Source organism: Microcaecilia unicolor, chromosome 11, assembly GCF_901765095.1.
Source record: "Microcaecilia unicolor chromosome 11, aMicUni1.1, whole genome shotgun sequence".
In the NCBI taxonomy this organism is placed as follows: Eukaryota; Metazoa; Chordata; class Amphibia; order Gymnophiona; family Siphonopidae; genus Microcaecilia; species Microcaecilia unicolor.
Window position 1 is genome coordinate 207,266,033 of NC_044041.1, and position 19,345 is coordinate 207,285,377.

Consider the following 19,345-nt stretch of genomic DNA (forward strand, 5'->3'; position numbering starts at 1 on the left):
GACTCGGAACTCGTGAGCAGGGGAAGGTACCAAACACTTCAAAACTACGTACATTGCCTATTAAAAGATTTTATTCTCTCAAATATTTTACAAAATATCTTCATTTCAACCAAATTACAACAAGATTTTTTTTTTTACAACACCCCCTTTTCAGCGGCATGTTAATACACAAACATATATACACCACGACTAACAGCACTTCAACCTCAACGATTTCAACCATGGAATGGCTCCTAGAGATATAACTCTTCTTTTTTTTTTTTTTCTCACTTCATTAATTTTGAGGGGAGAAAAGGCAAGAAAAAATGCAGACCCCTGAGAGTCCCCTGACTTTATCTAGGCTGGATATCAGAGAAGATAGGAAATTGCTGATCACACTCAGGCACCCCTAGTCACTGACCACAACTTTGCACGAAGATCCATCTCTGCATCAGTCATTACAGCTGGACACGATATTGTGAATCCTCCCCCCCCCCCCCTCCCCCGGGTGTGCTGGGGCTCTGGACACCACTCATTGTGTAAGGAACATTCTCATTCCCTTTCAAAGCTACATAAAATAGGCCCCCTTCAGGGGTCAGCAAGAATCGTCTCTTGTAAAACTGCCTGACCACAATTTATTAAAAATAAAGAGATACTAAGACAAGAAAACAATTAAAAATCAAACCTGAAGACATATGTGCTTCTTTCCACAAGTGCATTGGGAAAAAGATGTGTGCAAATGATAAATTAGACATGGACCTCAATGTATTCAAATTTGGCCTGGGCACTTGGGCTCTCTGTGCCTCTGGCTGTGCAGGTGAGAGTCTGAAGCCGAGGAGAATCACAGTCATCAGAAGTCAGGTCAGGGACATCGTCAGACTGTGTGTCGGAGCTCTCCAGTTCGCTGCGGATGCTCTCAGGCTGTGCAAGACTGACATCACAGCTTCTGCTGGCTAGAAAGGTCCTGCCTTTACATGTCTGTTCATCTTCCTCTTCCTCATTTTCCACCATCTGGGCATGAACATGAAGGGAATCCTCTGTACTGCTGCCACTGACAAGCTGGTAATGGCTTGGTTTGGCCTCAATGTCCACCTGAACCTCCACATTGTTGCACTCTCTGTGAGAAGAAACAGCACTTCTTAAAAAAAGAGAGAAAGTCCAGGATTCCACTCCTTCCCCCACCGCAATTCCCACCTCCTCCCAAAGTCCATAAACTTGACTTTTAAAACATGCCCCCCCCCCCCCCCTCTTATAGACGTTTTACTGGCTGCCCCTTGTTAAACACAAAGACTGAAGCAGGAGTGGAGGAGTAGCCTAATGGTTAGTGCAGCAGGCTCTGATCCCGATAACCTGGGTTCGAGTCCCACTGCAGCTCCTTGTGACCCTGGGCAAGTCACTTAACCCTCCATTGCCCCAGGTACAAAAAAACTTAAGAGTGTGAGCCCCCTAGGGACAGAGAAAGTACCTGTATGTAACTTGTACAGTGATGCGTATGTCTAGTAGCGCTACAGAAATGCTTAGTAGTAGAAGCAGTTTATGAGGTGTTAAAGGTTGGCCAGACAGAGGGGTGGAAAATGGACTTAGATACATTTCTGCTTTCAGAGGATCGTGGCATCCTACACACCTGTCCTGAGGGTTGTATGAACTGATGATGGAACCTGCCATGGCTCGGGTGCTGACATTATCACTTGTAGAGTCTTTGTGGACTATTTCCTTCTGAATATCTGCCTGAACTTCCAATCTGCAAAAGCAGCAGCAAGCAAGTAGGTCAGTCAGGGCAGTTTTGAGCCCAGAAAGTACAGTAACTGGAGGAAGCTGCGTTACCTGCTGTATTTTCCTTTCCCAGCTGACAGAACACCTCCAGTAAGTGTGCCCGACAGTGCAGCAAAGCTGGCAGTCTCACTGTAGTTTCCCTGCACGACACTGAGTCCATCGGTGGGACTCCCACTGGTGCTAAGGACACTGGTGAGCCCCTCAATGCTGCTCTCACCAATGCTGGGGTTCTTCAAGGCTCGCCAGGCATCTGCCACTGCACAAAACAGAAGATTCAGTTCTCTGTACTATTTTATGTCTGCCTGCAGGAGGAACTGCTCCACTGTCCCCCAGCAGTTAGGCTACCGATTCAATTTGCACTTATATTCCACCTTTCCCATAGCTCAAAATGAAACCTAGATCACATGTTAAAAACACACATTAATAAAAGAATTCCAAATTAAAAGCTGAGAGATGCATCTCACAGACAGTTATCCAACTGAGGGGCTTGTGGTAGCAGCAAATTCAAAAGGATCAGGGCAAACAAGGTTATCCACTTACAAAAAAGATTTGGTGGGTAACACTTAAGACTGAAAATAGATACTAAGAGACTTGCACTGATGAGCACAACAATCAATATATATACTGTTACAATCTCGCTGTTCTGAGCGGTTAACAAATTAAAGAAAACCAGAACATAATTCTGGGAATTCATAAATCTATCAATTAAGATCAGTTACATTAAGGTGCTCACTTTCAAAGCACTTTGTAAGTCTATGAGCCTCTAAATCAGCCAGGGCTCAATGTGTTCACTGCTTTAGGAATAAAGCTCCAAAAGTTTCAATTGACGAAGCTGCATTATGTAGGCGTAAAGGGACTGAACAGTTTAGTGTGTGCTAAAATCCAGGAAGTGGAGCAAAGAATTACAGAAGTCAGTCCATGTTACAGAGAACATCAATTCATTGGAGAATAAGTGGGATATAAATGTCTGTTTTAAATGTAATTAAAATTGTGACAAGTCTAACTGAACAAATGGTGATTTACACACAGCCAAAATGTTTAACATATTATCTAGCTACGAGTCTAATACAAGACCCAGACTGTAAGACTTCCAGGATACAAGATGAGCCTGACCCATAAGAGGTTCCTATTTTCTACCAGTCAAGCCTGTTTTGGAAGGATTCGTTTTTAATTTGTTTGGCCTTTGTCCACTTTACCAGGGCATCTTGGTTATTTAATACATTTGTATCATCCTGCTTTACTGAACTACATGAAAGTTTGTCTTGAAGCTTTAAATGTTAATAGCAAACGGTCTGGGAAATGCTGAGCACCAGGAGATAAGTGCTCAGGAAATGCCACTACAGGGGCAGATCATCTAAAAAAATAAAACCACTGCCCTTCTTATTCCCAGTTTCACAAGTTGGTGTTAAAAAAAAAATTCTCAAAACACAGACATACATTAAAAAAAACAGAACAAAACAAACAACCCCCTCCCCAACAAAACAGTAATATCACTTCCATCTATTCTATACCAGAGATCAACCATAATGAGCAGTAAAGTTGTTTCTGCTCCTCTGTCAAATAACAAAGGATCCAAGGAATTGGGATCATTGAAACTTGATTACATTAATACATTACTACTAACTAAAAGCTCTCACAAATATTTGAGACAGACACAAAGCCAAAAATGTCATGAAGACCAGCTACAGCTGCACCAAAGCATTAATAGCACCCGACTTTTACTTTCCAATTTCTTGGGCTTATAAAATGCTCTTATATTAACTGAAACCCAGCAAAATCCTTTGTGCTTGAGAAAATCAGGATTCCTTTTAATGACTCACCACTCGTGTAGAGGTAGAACCCCCCCCCCCCACCCCAAAACAAGAACTCTTTTCCATTTTCAGGATTATAACCGGAGGAAAATTCAGCACTGAGAGTTGCCCGTGTCCAGCAGTTTTCTAAGAACTAGACAGAAAGGATGACGTCTTCCACTGTGGGACAGTGAACTGCTCTTTCCATCATATAAACAACAGTCATGGCAGCTTGGACCTTCAAGAGTTTGGGAGTCCAGCACATCTCACCTGTGATTGGTCCATCATCCTCATCAAATTCAATTTTCACCCCCTTGCCATTTGCTGTGCTGACTCCACAACCACCACCCCGGCATAAAGAGATTGGCACCACACCATAAACATAAGCCAGCATGATAGGTACTCCGATCCCTAGAGACAAAGAGGTCAAGACAGCTAATTAGGAAACAAAACACCGTGGAAGATCAATGCCAAGTCTACAGCAGATCTGCGTTTAGCTTACACCTTTTCTCAGTAACAGCTCAAGGTGAGTTACATTCAGGTACGGCAGGTACTTTTAAAACACCATAAGGATACACATATTGCAGTAGATTCAAGTACTTTTTGGCTGAGAAACAAGAGCAGAAGAAAATGATGATGTCAGGCAAAAAGCAGGGCATCATCAGTAAAGGCCAGGTCAAGACAGCAGCAATGACGGGCGAAGCGATGACAGACAGCGTGACATCATCAGTAATAGCCAGGTGAAGACAGCAGCAATGACGGGCGAAGCGATGACAGACAGCGTGACATCATCAGTAATAGCCAGGTGAAGACAGCAGCAATGACGGGCGAAGCGATGACAGACAGCGTGACATCATCAGTAATAGCCAGGTGAAGACAGCAGCAATGACGGGCGAAGCGATGACAGACAGCGTGACATCATCAGTAATAGCCAGGTGAAGACAGCAGCAATGACGGGCGAAGCGATGACAGACAGCGTGACATCATCAGTAATAGCCAGGTGAAGACAGCAGCTACACTTACCTACGCTCACAGCAGCAATCACGGGCGAAGCGATGACAGACAGCGTGACACCACCAGTAATGGCTAAGTTCCGCTTCTGCTTGGACGTTTTCTTTCCATCGTACCTGCTGTGGATCTAAAGAGAAAAAAAGCAGCAGTTGCATAGGCAGACAAGGGGCAAAGACAAACAACCCTCACAGCCCCATGTGACCACCACCACCTACCTTTCTGCCAACATAAACGGGGATGCCAATAACCATGGCAGGAATGGCAATACCCGCAATGAGAGAGATGCCCACCGGAGCGCCAATTAACGTGCCCAGCTGCCAGAGAATTTTCTTCTTTCGACTCCACGGCTTCTTTCCCCAGAACGTACAGCCTGAGGGACTACAGAGAAAGCGAAGCATTGCAATTCATCCTACACAGGAGAACCTGCAGCCCATTAGCATCACCAGCCACGAGTTTCCTGTCCACTCACCTGAGGTAATGCAGATCTGAAATTTCTTTCATACACAACCAGCAGAACTCACAGCCACAAACTGCACAGGTCATGTGATTGCAGCTCCCATCATTCATCTTAATGATGTAGGCACTGCAGCGGGGGCATGGCTTAATGTCATCTGCTGTAAGCGAGAAACAAAGGGGGGGGGGGGGGGAGAGAGATGGTCACAATGTAACTCACCAGCTTCTGAAACTACTAGAGTAAGCATGTTTTTATAATATTCACTGAACCTAGAAAAAGCTCTCTTTTCTACCCCAAATACTCACTCTTTTTTCTTTTTTAATTAATGTTGGGGCTCTGGGATGGCAGCCTGAGCAGAAGGATGTGGGGAAGATATTCACTGCATAGAACAGGGCTTCTCAACCCAGTCCTCGGAGCACACATGTGAAGCTGATTGCAAAACTTTTAGCTCAGTGTTTGGCCCGGGTGCTCCCTGGGCTATTCCACACAGATCAGTCTAGATTTGTTCCTAGTTGGCTGTTGATGTGGAGAAGGCCTTTGATAGTGTCAGCTGGGCCTTCCTCTGGCAGGTTTTGTAGAAGGTGGGATTAAGGGAACATTTTTGTCTATAGATCCACAAGCTTTATGAGTTACCTAAGGCCCGTATTAAAATAAATGGGGGCTTACAGAAGCCTTTTTTCTCATTCAACGGAGGACTCAACAAGGGGGTCCACTATCCCCTCTTATTAGTTCTCTACATAGATCCCTTAGCCCAAAGGATTAGGGATAATAGGGATATTAGGGGGTATCAGGTGGGAGGCAGTCATCACAAGACTGTGCTCTTTGCTTATGTCGCCCTTTTTTATGTAACTACCCTGCAGCCGACGCTGCTGATTAGTTCGTTTTTAACAATTTCCTGAACTGTTGAGGGATTATGGTCAGGCTGCTGGTTTTAAAGTGAATGTTGATAAATCAGAACCATTGAGCATAACCACCAAACGTTCCTTTCCTTTTAAGTGGGCCAAGGGGGGGGGGGGGGGGAATTCGCTATTTAGGGGTACAATTATCTTGCTTTTATCAGAGCAATTATGGCAAGTTGTTGCAGCAGATCAGACTAGATTTGGAAAAATGGAAAGAAAGGTGGCTCTCCTAAGGGGGTCCCATTGCTGCTATAAAAATTAATATCTTACCTAGGTTGCTGTTTCCAACCCTCTCAATGGTGGTCCCCACTGCAGACCTTGGTCAGGTACAACGGGATTTGAGGTTTTTTTTTTTTGGGGGGGGGGGGGGGGGAGAGAGGGGGAGCAGCCTGGACTACCTAAACAGCTTATGTGGCTAAGGAGAGCAGTTCCCAAATTAATGCAGTGCAATTGGGCAGCACAATTACGTCAACTACAGGAGTGGGAGTAATTTTGGAACAAACTCATTTTCCAGATATTCCCTTGAGGCATTTATTTTGGGGGGCAGATCCTTCAAATTTGAATTAAACCTTTTATGGGGCATTTACTGGGTACTTGGTTAAAAGTTTGTAAATGCCGTGGGGGAGGGGGGAGCATCAGGGTTTCTTCATTGGCCCCACTACAGTATGAACCAGTATTTGCTGAGGAGGGGGAAAGTCAGGTTTCTGTCAGATACTTGTGACCTGGATTGGGGATACAAGGCTAGATAGACCATTGGTCTGACCCAGTATGGCTACTCTTATTTTCTCTAGATGGGGCGTAACCTGGTCTGATACGTTTCCAGCAGCTCCTGGATGTGGAGAAACCTTATTCATTTTCAGATCTTAAACAGCTGTATCATCAGTCTTCCAGAGACCTTTTCTTGTATTTACAGGTTAAACATTTTATTATTTCTCAAAATTGGCTGCAGATAGACCCCGAATAAACAGAACATCTTGAAAATTTCTAGGTGGCGTTGAGTAAATTAAAGGGTTTATATAGATTTCTTGTTGGTAAGAGTTTCGGAAGTACAAATTTATGCTGGACTGGGAAAGAGACTTTGGATGAGGAACTTAATACAAACACTTGGAAAGGATTTCTTGAGGAAGTTAAACAAAAGCTTCTATATGTGTATAGCTCAAGGAAAATGCATACAAAATAGTATCACCACCAGAGAAATTGAAAGTGATGTTCCTGTCTACTGCCACTGAGGTTTGTTGGAGATGTCAGACTGCTCAGGGCATTTTCTTCCATATTTGATGGCCATAAGTTTCAATACAAATGTTTTGGATGGATGGAACACGATTGTTTTGCTTGCTCTGGGTACTGCCAGAGTGGAGGAGTAGCCTAATGGTTAGGGCAGTAGGCCAAGAACCAGGGGAACCGGGTTCAATTCCCACTGCAGCTCTCCTTGTGACTCTCCAATTTCAACAAGCAGTGAAATGTTTTCATAAACATAACCTTCAGTTCCTGCTCAATCGGTAGGTGATCAAAGGGCTGACAGTTTGAACATATTGTGCAAAAGCTGCCCTGCCACTGGTTGGCACTCGTAACCCTATGTACATTTCTACAAGAACAAACCTAATAAACCTCATGAAAGGTTCATAGTATCCTAGTCACTGACCTTAGTACACTATGACTAATCTTCCACAGCTGTCGATTTTGCATTAATAATAAAAGCATAATGCCAGAAACCAACTATAGTAAGGATTTTATTTAAGCTGTACTACTCTCTACAGTACTAATGGATTCACATTGGCTAATAACCACATCTACAGTTTTGAGGAAAAGGGTTAAAAAGAAACTAAAAGGATCAGCTGAAAACGTTAGGACACTAAATCAGGTGTGGACGTTATTCAAAAATAACATCTTGGAAGCCCAGTCCAGATGCATTCCACGTATGTGCAAAGATGGAAAGAAGAGCAAATATCAGCAAGCATGGTTAAAAGGTGAAGTAAAAGAGGCTAATACAGCCAAAAGACTGTCCTTCAAAGAATGGAAAAAGAACCCAAATTAAGAAAATAAGAAGCAACTTAAGCACTGGCAACTCCGATGCAAACCATTAATAAAGAAGGTTAAAAGAGAATATGAACAAAAACTTGGAGCAGAGGCTAAAACTCACAATAACAACTTTTTCAGGTACATAAGAAGCAGAAAGCCTGCGAGGGAATCCGTGGGACCTTTAGATAAGGAAGGAGCAAAAGGGGTGCTCAGGGAGGACAAGGCCATAGCGGAAAAACTGAATGAATTCTTTGCTTCTGTCTTTATGGATGAAGAATGGTTTTCAAGGGTGATGATGCGGAGGAACTGAAAGAAATCTCAGTGAACGTGGAAGATTTACTGAGCCAAATTGACAAATTAAAGAGTAGTAAATCACCTGGACCAGATGGCATACATCCAAGGGTACTCAGAGAACTTAAGCATGAAATTGCTGATCTGCTGTTAGTAATATGTAATCTGTCATTAAAATCATCTGTAGTACCTGAAGATTGGAAGGTGGGCAATGTGATACCGATTTTTAAAAAGGGTTCTAGGGGTGATCCAGGAAATTATAGACTGGTAAACCTGACAGTGGTGCCGGGTAAAATAGTGGATACTATTATAAAGAATAAAATTACAGAACACATAGGCAAACATGGTTTAATGGGACAGAGTCAGCATGGGCTCAGCTGATGGAAATCTTGCCTCACCTATCTGCTTCATTTCTTTGAAGGTGTGGATAAAGTTGAGTCAGTTGATGTAGTGTAGCTATCTAGATTTTCAGAAACTCCAGAGAAAATTAAAGTCATGGGATAGGAGACAATATTCTGGTGTGGATTAGGAGAAGAACATACCCGAGCCAGAGTCCTGCCCGTAACTAAGGCCAGAGGTGTGCTTGGTTCGGACCTGCAGCGTCTGTGCTCTTTGCTGGCGTGCCATGTCACAAGTTTGGTTTGGGTGCCATAGCTGTTTACAGTGGTAGCAGAACTCTGTCTGACATCCTTCTCTTTCACAGGTGAGCTTTGGGCAGCTGGCACAACCATAGGCAATCACTGCATATCTACAGGAGCAAATTCAGAGCAGTCAGTTAGAAACAGTGCATCCCAGAAGTTATAGCAGGCTGCTCTATAGTGCCATAGCAAAGGAGAGTAACAAATGATCATTTTGCTATTAAAAAAAAAGGCCACCCCACTCCCACCCATGCTGCTAACTGAGCAAGCTGAGAAACTTCCCAAAGGGCATATTTTTTTTTCAGAACTTCCTATGCCGCAAGTGATCCCTGAAGCAACTATGCATTTTACAATTTCTATTGGAGGTTCTGGGCAGACGTTATGAGACCCTCTGCACCCTGGTGAACAAATGCCCCCCCCTCCTACAGGAGAAAATTCAGATCAGTCAGTTAGAAACAGTGCATCCCAAGAGAAGTTATAGCAGGCTGCTCTATAGCGCCATAGCAAAGGAAAGTAACAAATGATCATTTTGCTACTAAGAAAGAGCCACCCCTCCCCCATCCCGTTAATCTTTTTTTTCAAGTGATCCCTGATGCAACTATGCATTTTACAATTTCTATTGGAGGTTCTGGGCAGACGTTATGAGACCCTCTGCACCCTGGTGAACAAATGCCCACCCCCACCCCCAGGAGCAAATTCAGATCAGTCAGTTAGAAACAATGCATCCCAATAGAAGTTATAGTAGGCTGCTTTATAGAGCCATAGCAAAGGAAAGTAACAAATGATCATTTTGCTATTAAAAAAAGCGCCACCCCTCCCCCACCCCGTTATTTTTTTTTCAAGTGATCCCTGATGCAACTATGCATTGGAGGTTTAGGGCTGACATTATGAGACCCTCTGCACCCTGGTGAACAAATGCCCACCCCCACCTACAGGAGAAAATTCAAATCAGTCAGTTAGAAACAATGCATCCCAAGAGAAGTTTATAGCAGGCTGCTCTATAGTGCCATAGCAAAGGAGAGTAACAAATGATCATTTTGCTATTAAAAAAAGAGCCACCCCTCCCCCATCCCGTTAATCTTTTTTTTCAAGTGATCCCTGATGCAACTATGCATTGGAGGTTCTGGGCAGACGTTATGAGACCCTCTGCACCCTGGTGAACAAATGCCCACCCCCACCTACAGGAGAAAATTCAAATCAGTCAGTTAGAAACAATGCATCCCAAGAGAAGTTTATAGCAGGCTGCTCTATAGTGCCATAGCAAAGGAGAGTAACAAATGATCATTTTGCTATTAAAAAAAGAGCCACCCCTCCCCCATCCCGTTAATCTTTTTTTTTCAAGTGATCCCTGATGCAACTATGCATTGGAGGTTCTGGGCAGACGTTATGAGACCCTCTGCACCCTGGTGAACAAATGCCCACCCCCACCCCCAGGAGAAAATTCAGATCAGTCAGTTAGAAACAATGCATCCCAAGAGAAGTTTATAGCAGGCTGCTCTATAGTGCCATAGCAAAGGAGAGTAACAAATGATCATTTTGCTATTAAAAAAAGAGCCACCCCTCCCCCATCCCGTTAATCTTTTTTTTCAAGTGATCCCTGATGCAACTATGCATTGGAGTTTCAGGGCAGACGTTATGCGACCCCCCCCCCCCCATCTCACCCGCAGTCGGGGGCCGGGCACCAGCGGCAGTCCGGGTCCGAGGCCAGGCATCTGCGCAGCATGAACTCCTCGTACTTGAGCATGAGCGGCGGGTCCTGCAGGATCAGGCGGATGTGCTGCGGGCTCAGGCGCTCGGTGCACTCGGGGCAACTGATGTTCACGCGGCTCTCGGTGATCTCGATGCGCAGATACTGGCGGAGACAGTCCAGGCACGAGCGGTGCTGGCAGCTCAGGATCTCGGGCACCTTGTCCGGGGGCAGGCGCACGAGGCACAGGGGGCACTCCAGCAGCGAGGAGGAGGAGGTGGGGGAGGCGGGTTCCGGGCCGGCGGCGCTGGGTTCCGGCTCGAGCTCCGGGACGCTGACCGGCGCCTCCGCCCTGCGCCGCGCGCGGCCCCGGCCCGAGAAGACGCTGTGGAGCGAGAGACGCCTCCGCCGCAGGGGCCCGGCCGCCGGGCACCCGGAGTCTTTTTGCGAGCCCATGGCGGAGGTCAGGGAGTTTAGGGCAGCCGCCGCCGTCACCTCCTCGCTCCGGCCTGGCGGCACTTCCGGTTTCGTCCCCACCTCCGCAGTCCTCACCGCTGAACAGAGTCACACTCGCACCTCAGAACCGGAAGTGGGCGGGGCTAGGACAGGCGGCAGCCCCAAACTACGCATGCGCGCCACTCAGTCCGTCACAAACCAGCTCATGGAGCATGCGTAGTAGCGCGTACGGGTACGGCTCTGGCCCTCGTCTACGGGCATTTTGACAGGACCCCCCCAGTGCGCATGCGTACGCACGGCCTTGGGATTTGGGAAGGGCGCCGCCGTCACAGCTAAACGTCATTAAACGGTTGTGCATCCTGGGAAAATGGGCGTTGCCTTGTGTTGTGGACTAAGCCACTATAAATTATTATAGAAAGGAGTGGAGGTGTGGTCAAGGCGGCTAGCTAGCACAGGTTTGCAAAAATTAGTATTAGGAGTGGCCTAGTGGTTAGAGCACCAGTCTTGCAATCCAGAGGTGGCTGGTTCAAATCCCACTGCTGCTCCTTGTGATCTTGGGCGTCACTTAACCCTCCATTGCCTCAGGTACAAACTTAGATTGTGAGTCCTCCTGGGACAGAGAAATATCCAGAGTACCTGAATGTAACTCACCTTGAGCTACTAGTGAAAAAGGTGTGAGCAAAATCTAAATAAATATATGGAATGTTGCTACTATTTGAGATTCTAGATGGAATGTTGCTAGTGGAGGAGTGGCCTAGTGGTTAGAGCACCAGTCTTGCAATCCAGAGGTGGCTGGTTCAAATCCCACTGCTGCTCCTTGTGATCTTGGGCGTCACTTAACCCTCCATTGCCTCAGGTACAAACTTAGATTGTGAGCCCTCCTGGGGGACAGAGAAATATCCAGAGTACCTGAATGTAACTCACCTTGAGCTACTGAAAAAGGTGTGAGCAAAATCTAAATTCTACATGGAATATTGCTACTAGTGGAGATTCTACATGGAATATTGCTAGTGGAGGAGTGGCCTAGTGGTTAGAGCACGGGTCTTGCAATCCAGAGGTGGCTGGCTGGTTCAAATCCCACTGCTGCTCCTTGTGATCTTGGGCAACTCACTTAACCCTCCATTGCCTCAGGTACAAACTTAGATTGTGAGCCCTCCTGGGACAGAGAAATATCCAGAGTACCTTATTTGAGATTCTACATGGAATATTGCTACTAGTGGAGATTCTACATGGAATGTTGCTAGTGGAGGAGTGGCCTAGTGGCTAGAGCACCAGTCTTGCAATCCAGAGGTGGCCAGTTTAAATCCCACTGCTGCTCCTTGTGATCTTGGGCAACTCACTTAACCCTCCATTCCCTCAGGTACAAACCAAGACTGTGAGCTCTCCTGAGACAGTGTACCTGAAACTCACCTTGAGTTACTACTGAAAAAGGTGTGAGCAAACTACAAACAAATAGTAGGTAGGGTACCTTTTCTTTTGAGCGCGGTTGCTAGTTTCCTGAAATAAGGAAGTACTATAAATAAATTTAGGGCCTGTATTGGAAAAGAATCGGGTTGTTAAGTAACAGAGGTTTTCCATTGACAGCAGGTGAATGCAGCTAGATTGCACAGGGTTCTAAGAAAGCCATTGTTTCCAGAGCTCTCTTGCTAAAGTAAGCGTTTTGGGTTAAATCCCCCCACTTGCTATATATAGCTCCTCCTGCTGCTTAGTTTTGTTCCAAGCTGAGCAGGGCCAGTAAGAGGGCTGCATTCCCCGGCTGTCTATGGAGAACTCCCGTTACAAGTCAGCTACTTCATAGACAAGCAAGGGAAATAGGGGTGGTTGACCAGTCCATTAGGTGACAATGAGGTTTGTGAGGAAAGGTTAGGGTGCAGAAACTGACTATTCTTCTGATGATGAGATACTGGTGCAAGGAAAGCAGGTTGGGGTCATCCTGAAGCATAGCAAGAGATGGGGACACCAAACTTGTCAACCTGATCAGCCCACAATGGGCGCAACATCTGTCAAGTGTTGCTGAACCTTCTGGAGGACTTAGGAGACAAGCAGAAACGTGTAGAGGCGGCAGCCCTCACAGACATCGGGCTATGGTGGCAGAAGAGATTGAGCTTCAGAGACCCCCTCTTCGCCCCCCCCCCCCCCCCAAAACTTAAGGGAAGCGACAAGAGGCGATGGTGGGGGTCGTGACCACTTGTGAGGGTCCAGTTATCTGCTGAAGGAGTCCACAATCTGGTGGTGTGTAGAGAGCTTGCAGAGAGGGTGAGAACAAAGTGCCAAATAAGTGTGGCTTCCATAATTTGTCTGATATGTAACCGTACGTAGCTCATTCCATTAACTTGCATCCCGAAAAAAAAAGCTTGTTTCAACAATCTTCCTTCAATTAGGATAATGCAAAATTAAACATACCCTAGATTCAGGGCTCCAGTTTCTAACTGCTAAATGAATAAGCAGAAACTTATAGCTAGAGGCACAACCATGCCAAATCAAGTAAACAGAGCTTGAACATAATGCATGGTTGGGCCGGCAGCAAGTGCAATTGCAACAACAAAGGCGTAGCCCTCTCAGAGTTTGAAACTTTCAAAATCAGGCTGTAGTTTTTTGGAAAAAAAAACATTTTGTGGACGCAAGCCCAGTCTTTGTCCCTGAATTTATTAAAGTTAAAAGTAATGCTTGTAACTGGATCGACTAAGGAAATTGTTTATAATCCTGTTATGTTTGAGGGGATACAGATCATTATTCAGAGTTTAGTATTTACAAAATTATATTGTAATAGCCTTTTATTGGGCACTACAGAACCTAGAATTCACCAACTGCAGCTAGTTCAACATGCTGCTGTACGCATGATCTTTTGTTTAGGGCGTTTTGCGTCTGCACTTGTTGGTAATTGTTTTAAAATTGTTATTATTGCTTTTAAAGATTGCATAATTCAGTTCCTGTATATTTTAGGAAGGTGCTGCAGTGTTAGAAGCCTACACGAGTATTACATTCTGAAACTACACAGCTCTTGCTTATTCCATCATCTATACAGGCTGCAGGGGGGTGGAGTGAATTACCGTTGAAACTTTGTTTATTGTAGAAGTTTATAATTAAATCTTTAACCTCTGCATGTTCTTCTTTATAATAATGTCTTACAGCCCAACTAGATGGTTACAATAATCAACAGGAGCTAGTACCATTGTTTGTACAATCATTCTAAAAAGAGTGAAATTAGAGCTGATGCATCAACATCACCTTGTATTTGTTCAAACCGGAATTGGCGAATGCCAATAAGGTACTATGTAAGCCACATTGAGCCTGCAAATATTATTATTTGTAGCATTTGTATCCCACATTTTCCCACCAATTTGCAGGCTCAATGTGGCTTACATTTGCCGTAATGGCGGTTGCCATTTCCGGGTAACAGAATTGCAAATGTTATTGAGTTACAGTGCATACATACATGGAACATATATGGAATAGATCATGGTATATATATATATATATACACACCATGTGCATACATACATGGTAGAGAAGAATAATTATGGTATTGCATGAATGTTTCTGAGTGATAAATTGCATTATAATCTACATTAGGTCATCGACTGTAGAGAGACCCTGTTTTACATAAGGTTTAAGGTGGGAAAATGTGGGATACAAATAAACAAATAATTTCCATAATAGCTCAAAAACTTTAGTTGCCATTATTAGTATCTGAAACTCCAAGTGTAAGACATCTATTGAAAATAACTCTGCCTTATAGGATGGTAGACATGCATGAGATCTATTTGCATGTACTGCCTCCATTGTGTGCAAATAATTCTGATGCATATTCATTGGGGAAATCCTGAAAACCCAACCTGGCAAGGACTGAGGTTGGACACCCCTGCTCTAAAGGAAGCTTCTGTCCTGGCCAAAACATCTAGTCTGTAATGCTTAGAGAAAGTATGAAGAGAAGACTAAAGTGGCCAATCTTCAGATTTCATCTAGAGAAAGCATTCACAACTCTGCCCATCAAGCAGTCAGACCTCTAGTCTTGCTCTTGTAGAGTGAGAGCCTTCAACCACTCAGGCAGCTGCTTACCCACTAAAATATATGCTGAAGAAATAATTTCTTTTATCCAACAAGTGAAAGTAGCCTAGGACAAAAAGATGGTCAGAGCACCAAAAATCATTCATTACCTGAAAAGGGAACAACAGATATCCAAGAGTTTCAAAGTTGTAATCTTTGACATAATCTTCCTGGCAGAAAGATGGCAAGAATAAAGGCTGATTCAATTGAAATGCTAAAATTATCTCTGGAAGAAAAGAGGGAATAATTCTGATGATCACACTAGCTTCTGTGAAATGAGAGAGCTTGAACTCCATATATCTTCCAAGCAGACATGAGGCTCATTTTCTAACCTATGTAGCTTTGTAAGGCTGTGTGCTTTGAAAATGAGCACTAGAAAAAACAAGCTCAAGGTTTGACTTTTTAAAGCAACATGTTCTTATGTTCTGTCTTAAGAGGGTCAAAAAAGAGATTGCTAGAGGGACTTGAGTAATAGCTTGAGACTCCATTCTGGGGAGGAAAATTCTAACTTGTAACCCTCCTTGATAACTTAAGAGACCCCACAGGTCAGATATAATCCTTCTCCTCTGAAAAACTGGGATAGGTGACCATCTATTATGTGATGGGAAGAGTGGACCTTTACCCCATTATTGTGAGGAGTGGGCAGGCATTGGAGGAAGAGGAAGGATGTCCTGAACCTCCTGTCAGTCCAAAAAGACTATTTTTGTTGAAACTTAGGCCTCTTATTTTTTATTTATTTTTATTACATTTTTACCCTGTGCTTTCCCACTCATGGCAGGCTCAATACGGCTTACATATTGTATACAGGTACTTATTTGTACCTGGGGCAATGGAGGGATAAGTGACTTGCCCAGAGTCACAAGGAGCTGCCTGTGCCTGAAGTGGGAATTGAACCCAGTTCCCCAGGACCAAAGTCCACCACTCTAACAACTAGGCCACTCCTCCACTCTTATAAGAAACTGACCGATCCCGCTTGTATTGCCTTATGCCCCAGAGGTGGGAGCAGAATTGGTTCAATCAGAAGGTTTAGGCTTATCTTTTTGTAATCGCAGAGTCTCCTAAATGCTTATCAACTTTGAGGTCCTCATGGAAAAGCATCTTACTTGGAAAGGGAAGATTTGTAAGCCTAGATTTAGATGCTGCATCCACTGCCTAATGTCGGAGCCACAAAAACTGCCTGGCAGTCATAGCTGATGCACATAGGAGACCATAGAGAGCATCAGCCAAATAAGTTAAGCCTGCTTCTGTAGAAAGTAAATCTGAGCTAAGTTGAAAATTAGGGTCCCTGAATGATTCAGCAGATAGCTGGATCTAGCTGAGGCAAGTCCCAGCTCCATAAGAACCACAAATAGAGTGCAATTCTAACTTCCTAGCTTAAATATCCTCAACTGGGAAAGTAGTTTTCTTAGTGCCTGCTGTTATCAATGAGTCAACTTTAGGTAGTTTTAGCTTTTCCAACTCTTCTGGAAGAATAGGATACAACTAGGCCATAGCCTGAGTCACCAAGACTGTCATCAGGGGTATTCTACTGAACAGAAATAAGTTCTTTCATAGTAGCTTCATGTACCAGGATTTCAGTGGCTTTTTACTACCCACCATAATGGGGTTAGATGCAGTGGTATTCAGAAACTGAAGTAGAAATATTAAGGACATCTAAGTAAAGGAAGATAGCACTCCTTATGAAACAGTAGCTGGAAGTTTACTTTCCTCTAAAGTATTTGCAAAAAAAAAAAAAAAAGAGAGAACAAACAGATGCTGCAGACAGCTCTCCCCCAGACTGTGGTCCTGATGCTGAGTCTGGAGGAATATCTAATCTTCCCTTTTTTTGCTGTCAAATCAGACTGAAGTTGCTGTACTGCCCTGCGAGGATCCTCAGGGGACTGAAGTCTTTTTAATAAGAAAGCTTGCTGGAGGAAAACAAACTCCAGAGAAAAAGGAGCCTAAGGCAGAGAGTTTAAAGGAACCAAATTTGAGGAATATTATTTGCAGTTGGGGAGAGATGCACAGGCATCTAAAATGCCACCACTCCCTGTCTCTAAAAAAACCCTGAAACCAGTCCCCTCAAAGACTGCAAAGCTCATTCACTTACATGACCTGAAGCAGCACTAGGGCTGCCCAGCAAAGCTATGCTACAGAGTTTTCTGAGAAGCAAGCAAGTAGAGCAGTACCTGGACTCTGTTCTCCACATCCAATTCAGCAACCATAGAAAATAATAGAAAAGTTTGCAGTAGAAACTTGGTAGAGAAGGCAAGCAAAACAAAAGAAAGCTCATGCCAGCAGAAATTTTAAAAGTATACTCACTAGCACGGAGTAAAATATGGGTTGAGTTTACTCCAATCAACAGAGGGTGGTGGTAAATGGAATCCGCTCGGAGGAAAGGATGGGAGCAGTGGAGTTCCTCAGGGGTCGGTGCTGGGGCCTATTCTGTTAAATATATTTGTGGGAGATATTGCTGAAGGGTTGGAAGGTTTGCCTTTTTGCAGATGACACAAAAATAACCAACAGAGTGGATACCCTGGAGGGAGTAGAAACAATGAGAAGGAATCTCTGAACAATAGAAGAATGGTTGAGGGTCTGGCAGTGAAAATTTAATATCAGTATCTCTTTTTTTTGTTTGTTTGCTCTTATCGTGAAATAAATCAAACTGTGTCTATTGAGTGGATACATGATTGAATTAAAAGGACATATCATGGACATATATAAAGTTAGAATGCATGAGCTGGCATTTTTTGGATTGGTGATCTGGGAGGGGATGATGTTCCAAGCCAGGTATGCCCAAAATTCGAATTATAAAGTATATGTTGAATGATTAACAGGAAAACAAGGACTAAATGTAATCTGTAATAATGGTGAGAGAGAATAATGTAAGGTAAAGCTCAGCAATGTCAAGGAAAAAGGAGATAACATATTAATCTTTTGCAGAGATTTAATAGGTGATAACTGAGCACTGCACATTTAAATGTAATTTTAAGAAAATAATCACATAGACACAGTTTGATTTATTTCACAGTAAGAGCAAACAAAAAAAAACCCAAAAAACAAAATTAAGGTGTCAGGATACTGAAACGTAAGTAATTGTGAAACCAGAACGACCAGTTACCCCAGAACAAATTAGTGTTAAAAGTGAAAATTTAATGCCAAGAAGTGTAGAATGAGGGATTCAGGGGGGCAGAAACCTAAAAGAAAGATACCGGATAGCAGGGGAGCGATTAGTAAGCTCAACTCAGGAGAGAGACCTTGGTGTGTTGGTGTCCGAGGATCTAAGGTGAAGAAACAATGTGACAAGGAGATGGCCATGGCCAGAAGGATGCTAGGCTGCATACAGAGGGGTTTAACCAGCAGAAGAAAGGAGATGCCCCTCTACAAGTAGTGGGTGAGGCCCCACTTGGAGTCCGTATCTTGCTAAAGATGTAAAAAGACTACAAGCAGTGCAAAGAAAAGCTACCAAAATGGTATGGGATTTGCGTTGCAAACCGTACAACGAGAGACTTGCCGACCTGAACATGTATATCTTGGAGGAAAGGAGAAACAGGGGTGACATGATACATTCAAATATTTGAAAGGTATTAATCTGCAAATGAACCTTTTCCAGAGACAGGAAGGCGGTAGAACTAGAGGACATGAATTGAGGTTGAATGGGAGGGCAGACTCAGGAGTAATGTCAGGAAGTATTTTTTCACAGGGATGGTGGTGGATATGTGGAATGCCCTCCTGTGGGAGGTGGTGGAGATGAAAATGGTAATGGAATTCAATCATGGGATAAACACAAAGGAATCCTGTTTAGAAGGAATGGATCCACAGAATCTTAGTGGAGATTGGATGGCGATGCCGGTAATTGGGAAGCAAAACCGGTACTGGGCAGACTTCTATGGTCTATGCCCTGATCATGACTGAATAGATATGGATGGGCTTGAGTGTAAATTTTAAGGGGCTTCACTTCTACGGTCTGTGCCCTGAGAATGGAAAGGACAAATCAAACTCGAGTATACATATAAAGTATCATACCATATAAAATGAGTTTATCTTGTTGGGCAGAATGGATGGACCATACAGGTCTTTATCTGCATTACTATGTTACTATGACTGAACATTTCTCTGTGAGAAAGAAACTTTCCAGTAAATTGGCACAAATGAAGTCAATTTATCTCCACAGCCTTATTACCCCCATCTGAACTAGGAAGCCCAGGAGAGAAGACAGCATCTATTGAATAGAGCAGAAGCTGCTGGGAGCACTGGCTACCACCTGCTAGAGAAAAAGTAATACAGACTGAACCTGCTACGCACCATCCTGTAAGGCAGAG

The 19,345-nt window shown here is 44.0% G+C and overlaps 1 protein-coding gene across 1 annotated transcript; it reads right to left on the reverse strand.

Moving 5' to 3' along the window:
- Positions 1-125: 125 nt before the first annotated feature.
- RNF19B (ring finger protein 19B) lies at positions 126-11,130 on the reverse strand. The gene is made up of 9 exons (XM_030218580.1): positions 10,516-11,130; positions 8,759-8,964; positions 5,023-5,167; positions 4,769-4,931; positions 4,566-4,680; positions 3,813-3,953; positions 1,804-2,008; positions 1,604-1,720; positions 126-1,096 (listed from the first exon to the last, which is right to left on the reverse strand). Exons 1-9 carry the CDS (start codon positions 10,995-10,997, stop codon positions 727-729), a joined length of 1,944 nt encoding a protein of 647 aa, XP_030074440.1. The 5' UTR covers positions 10,998-11,130; the 3' UTR covers positions 126-726.
- Positions 11,131-19,345: the final 8,215 nt, after the last annotated feature.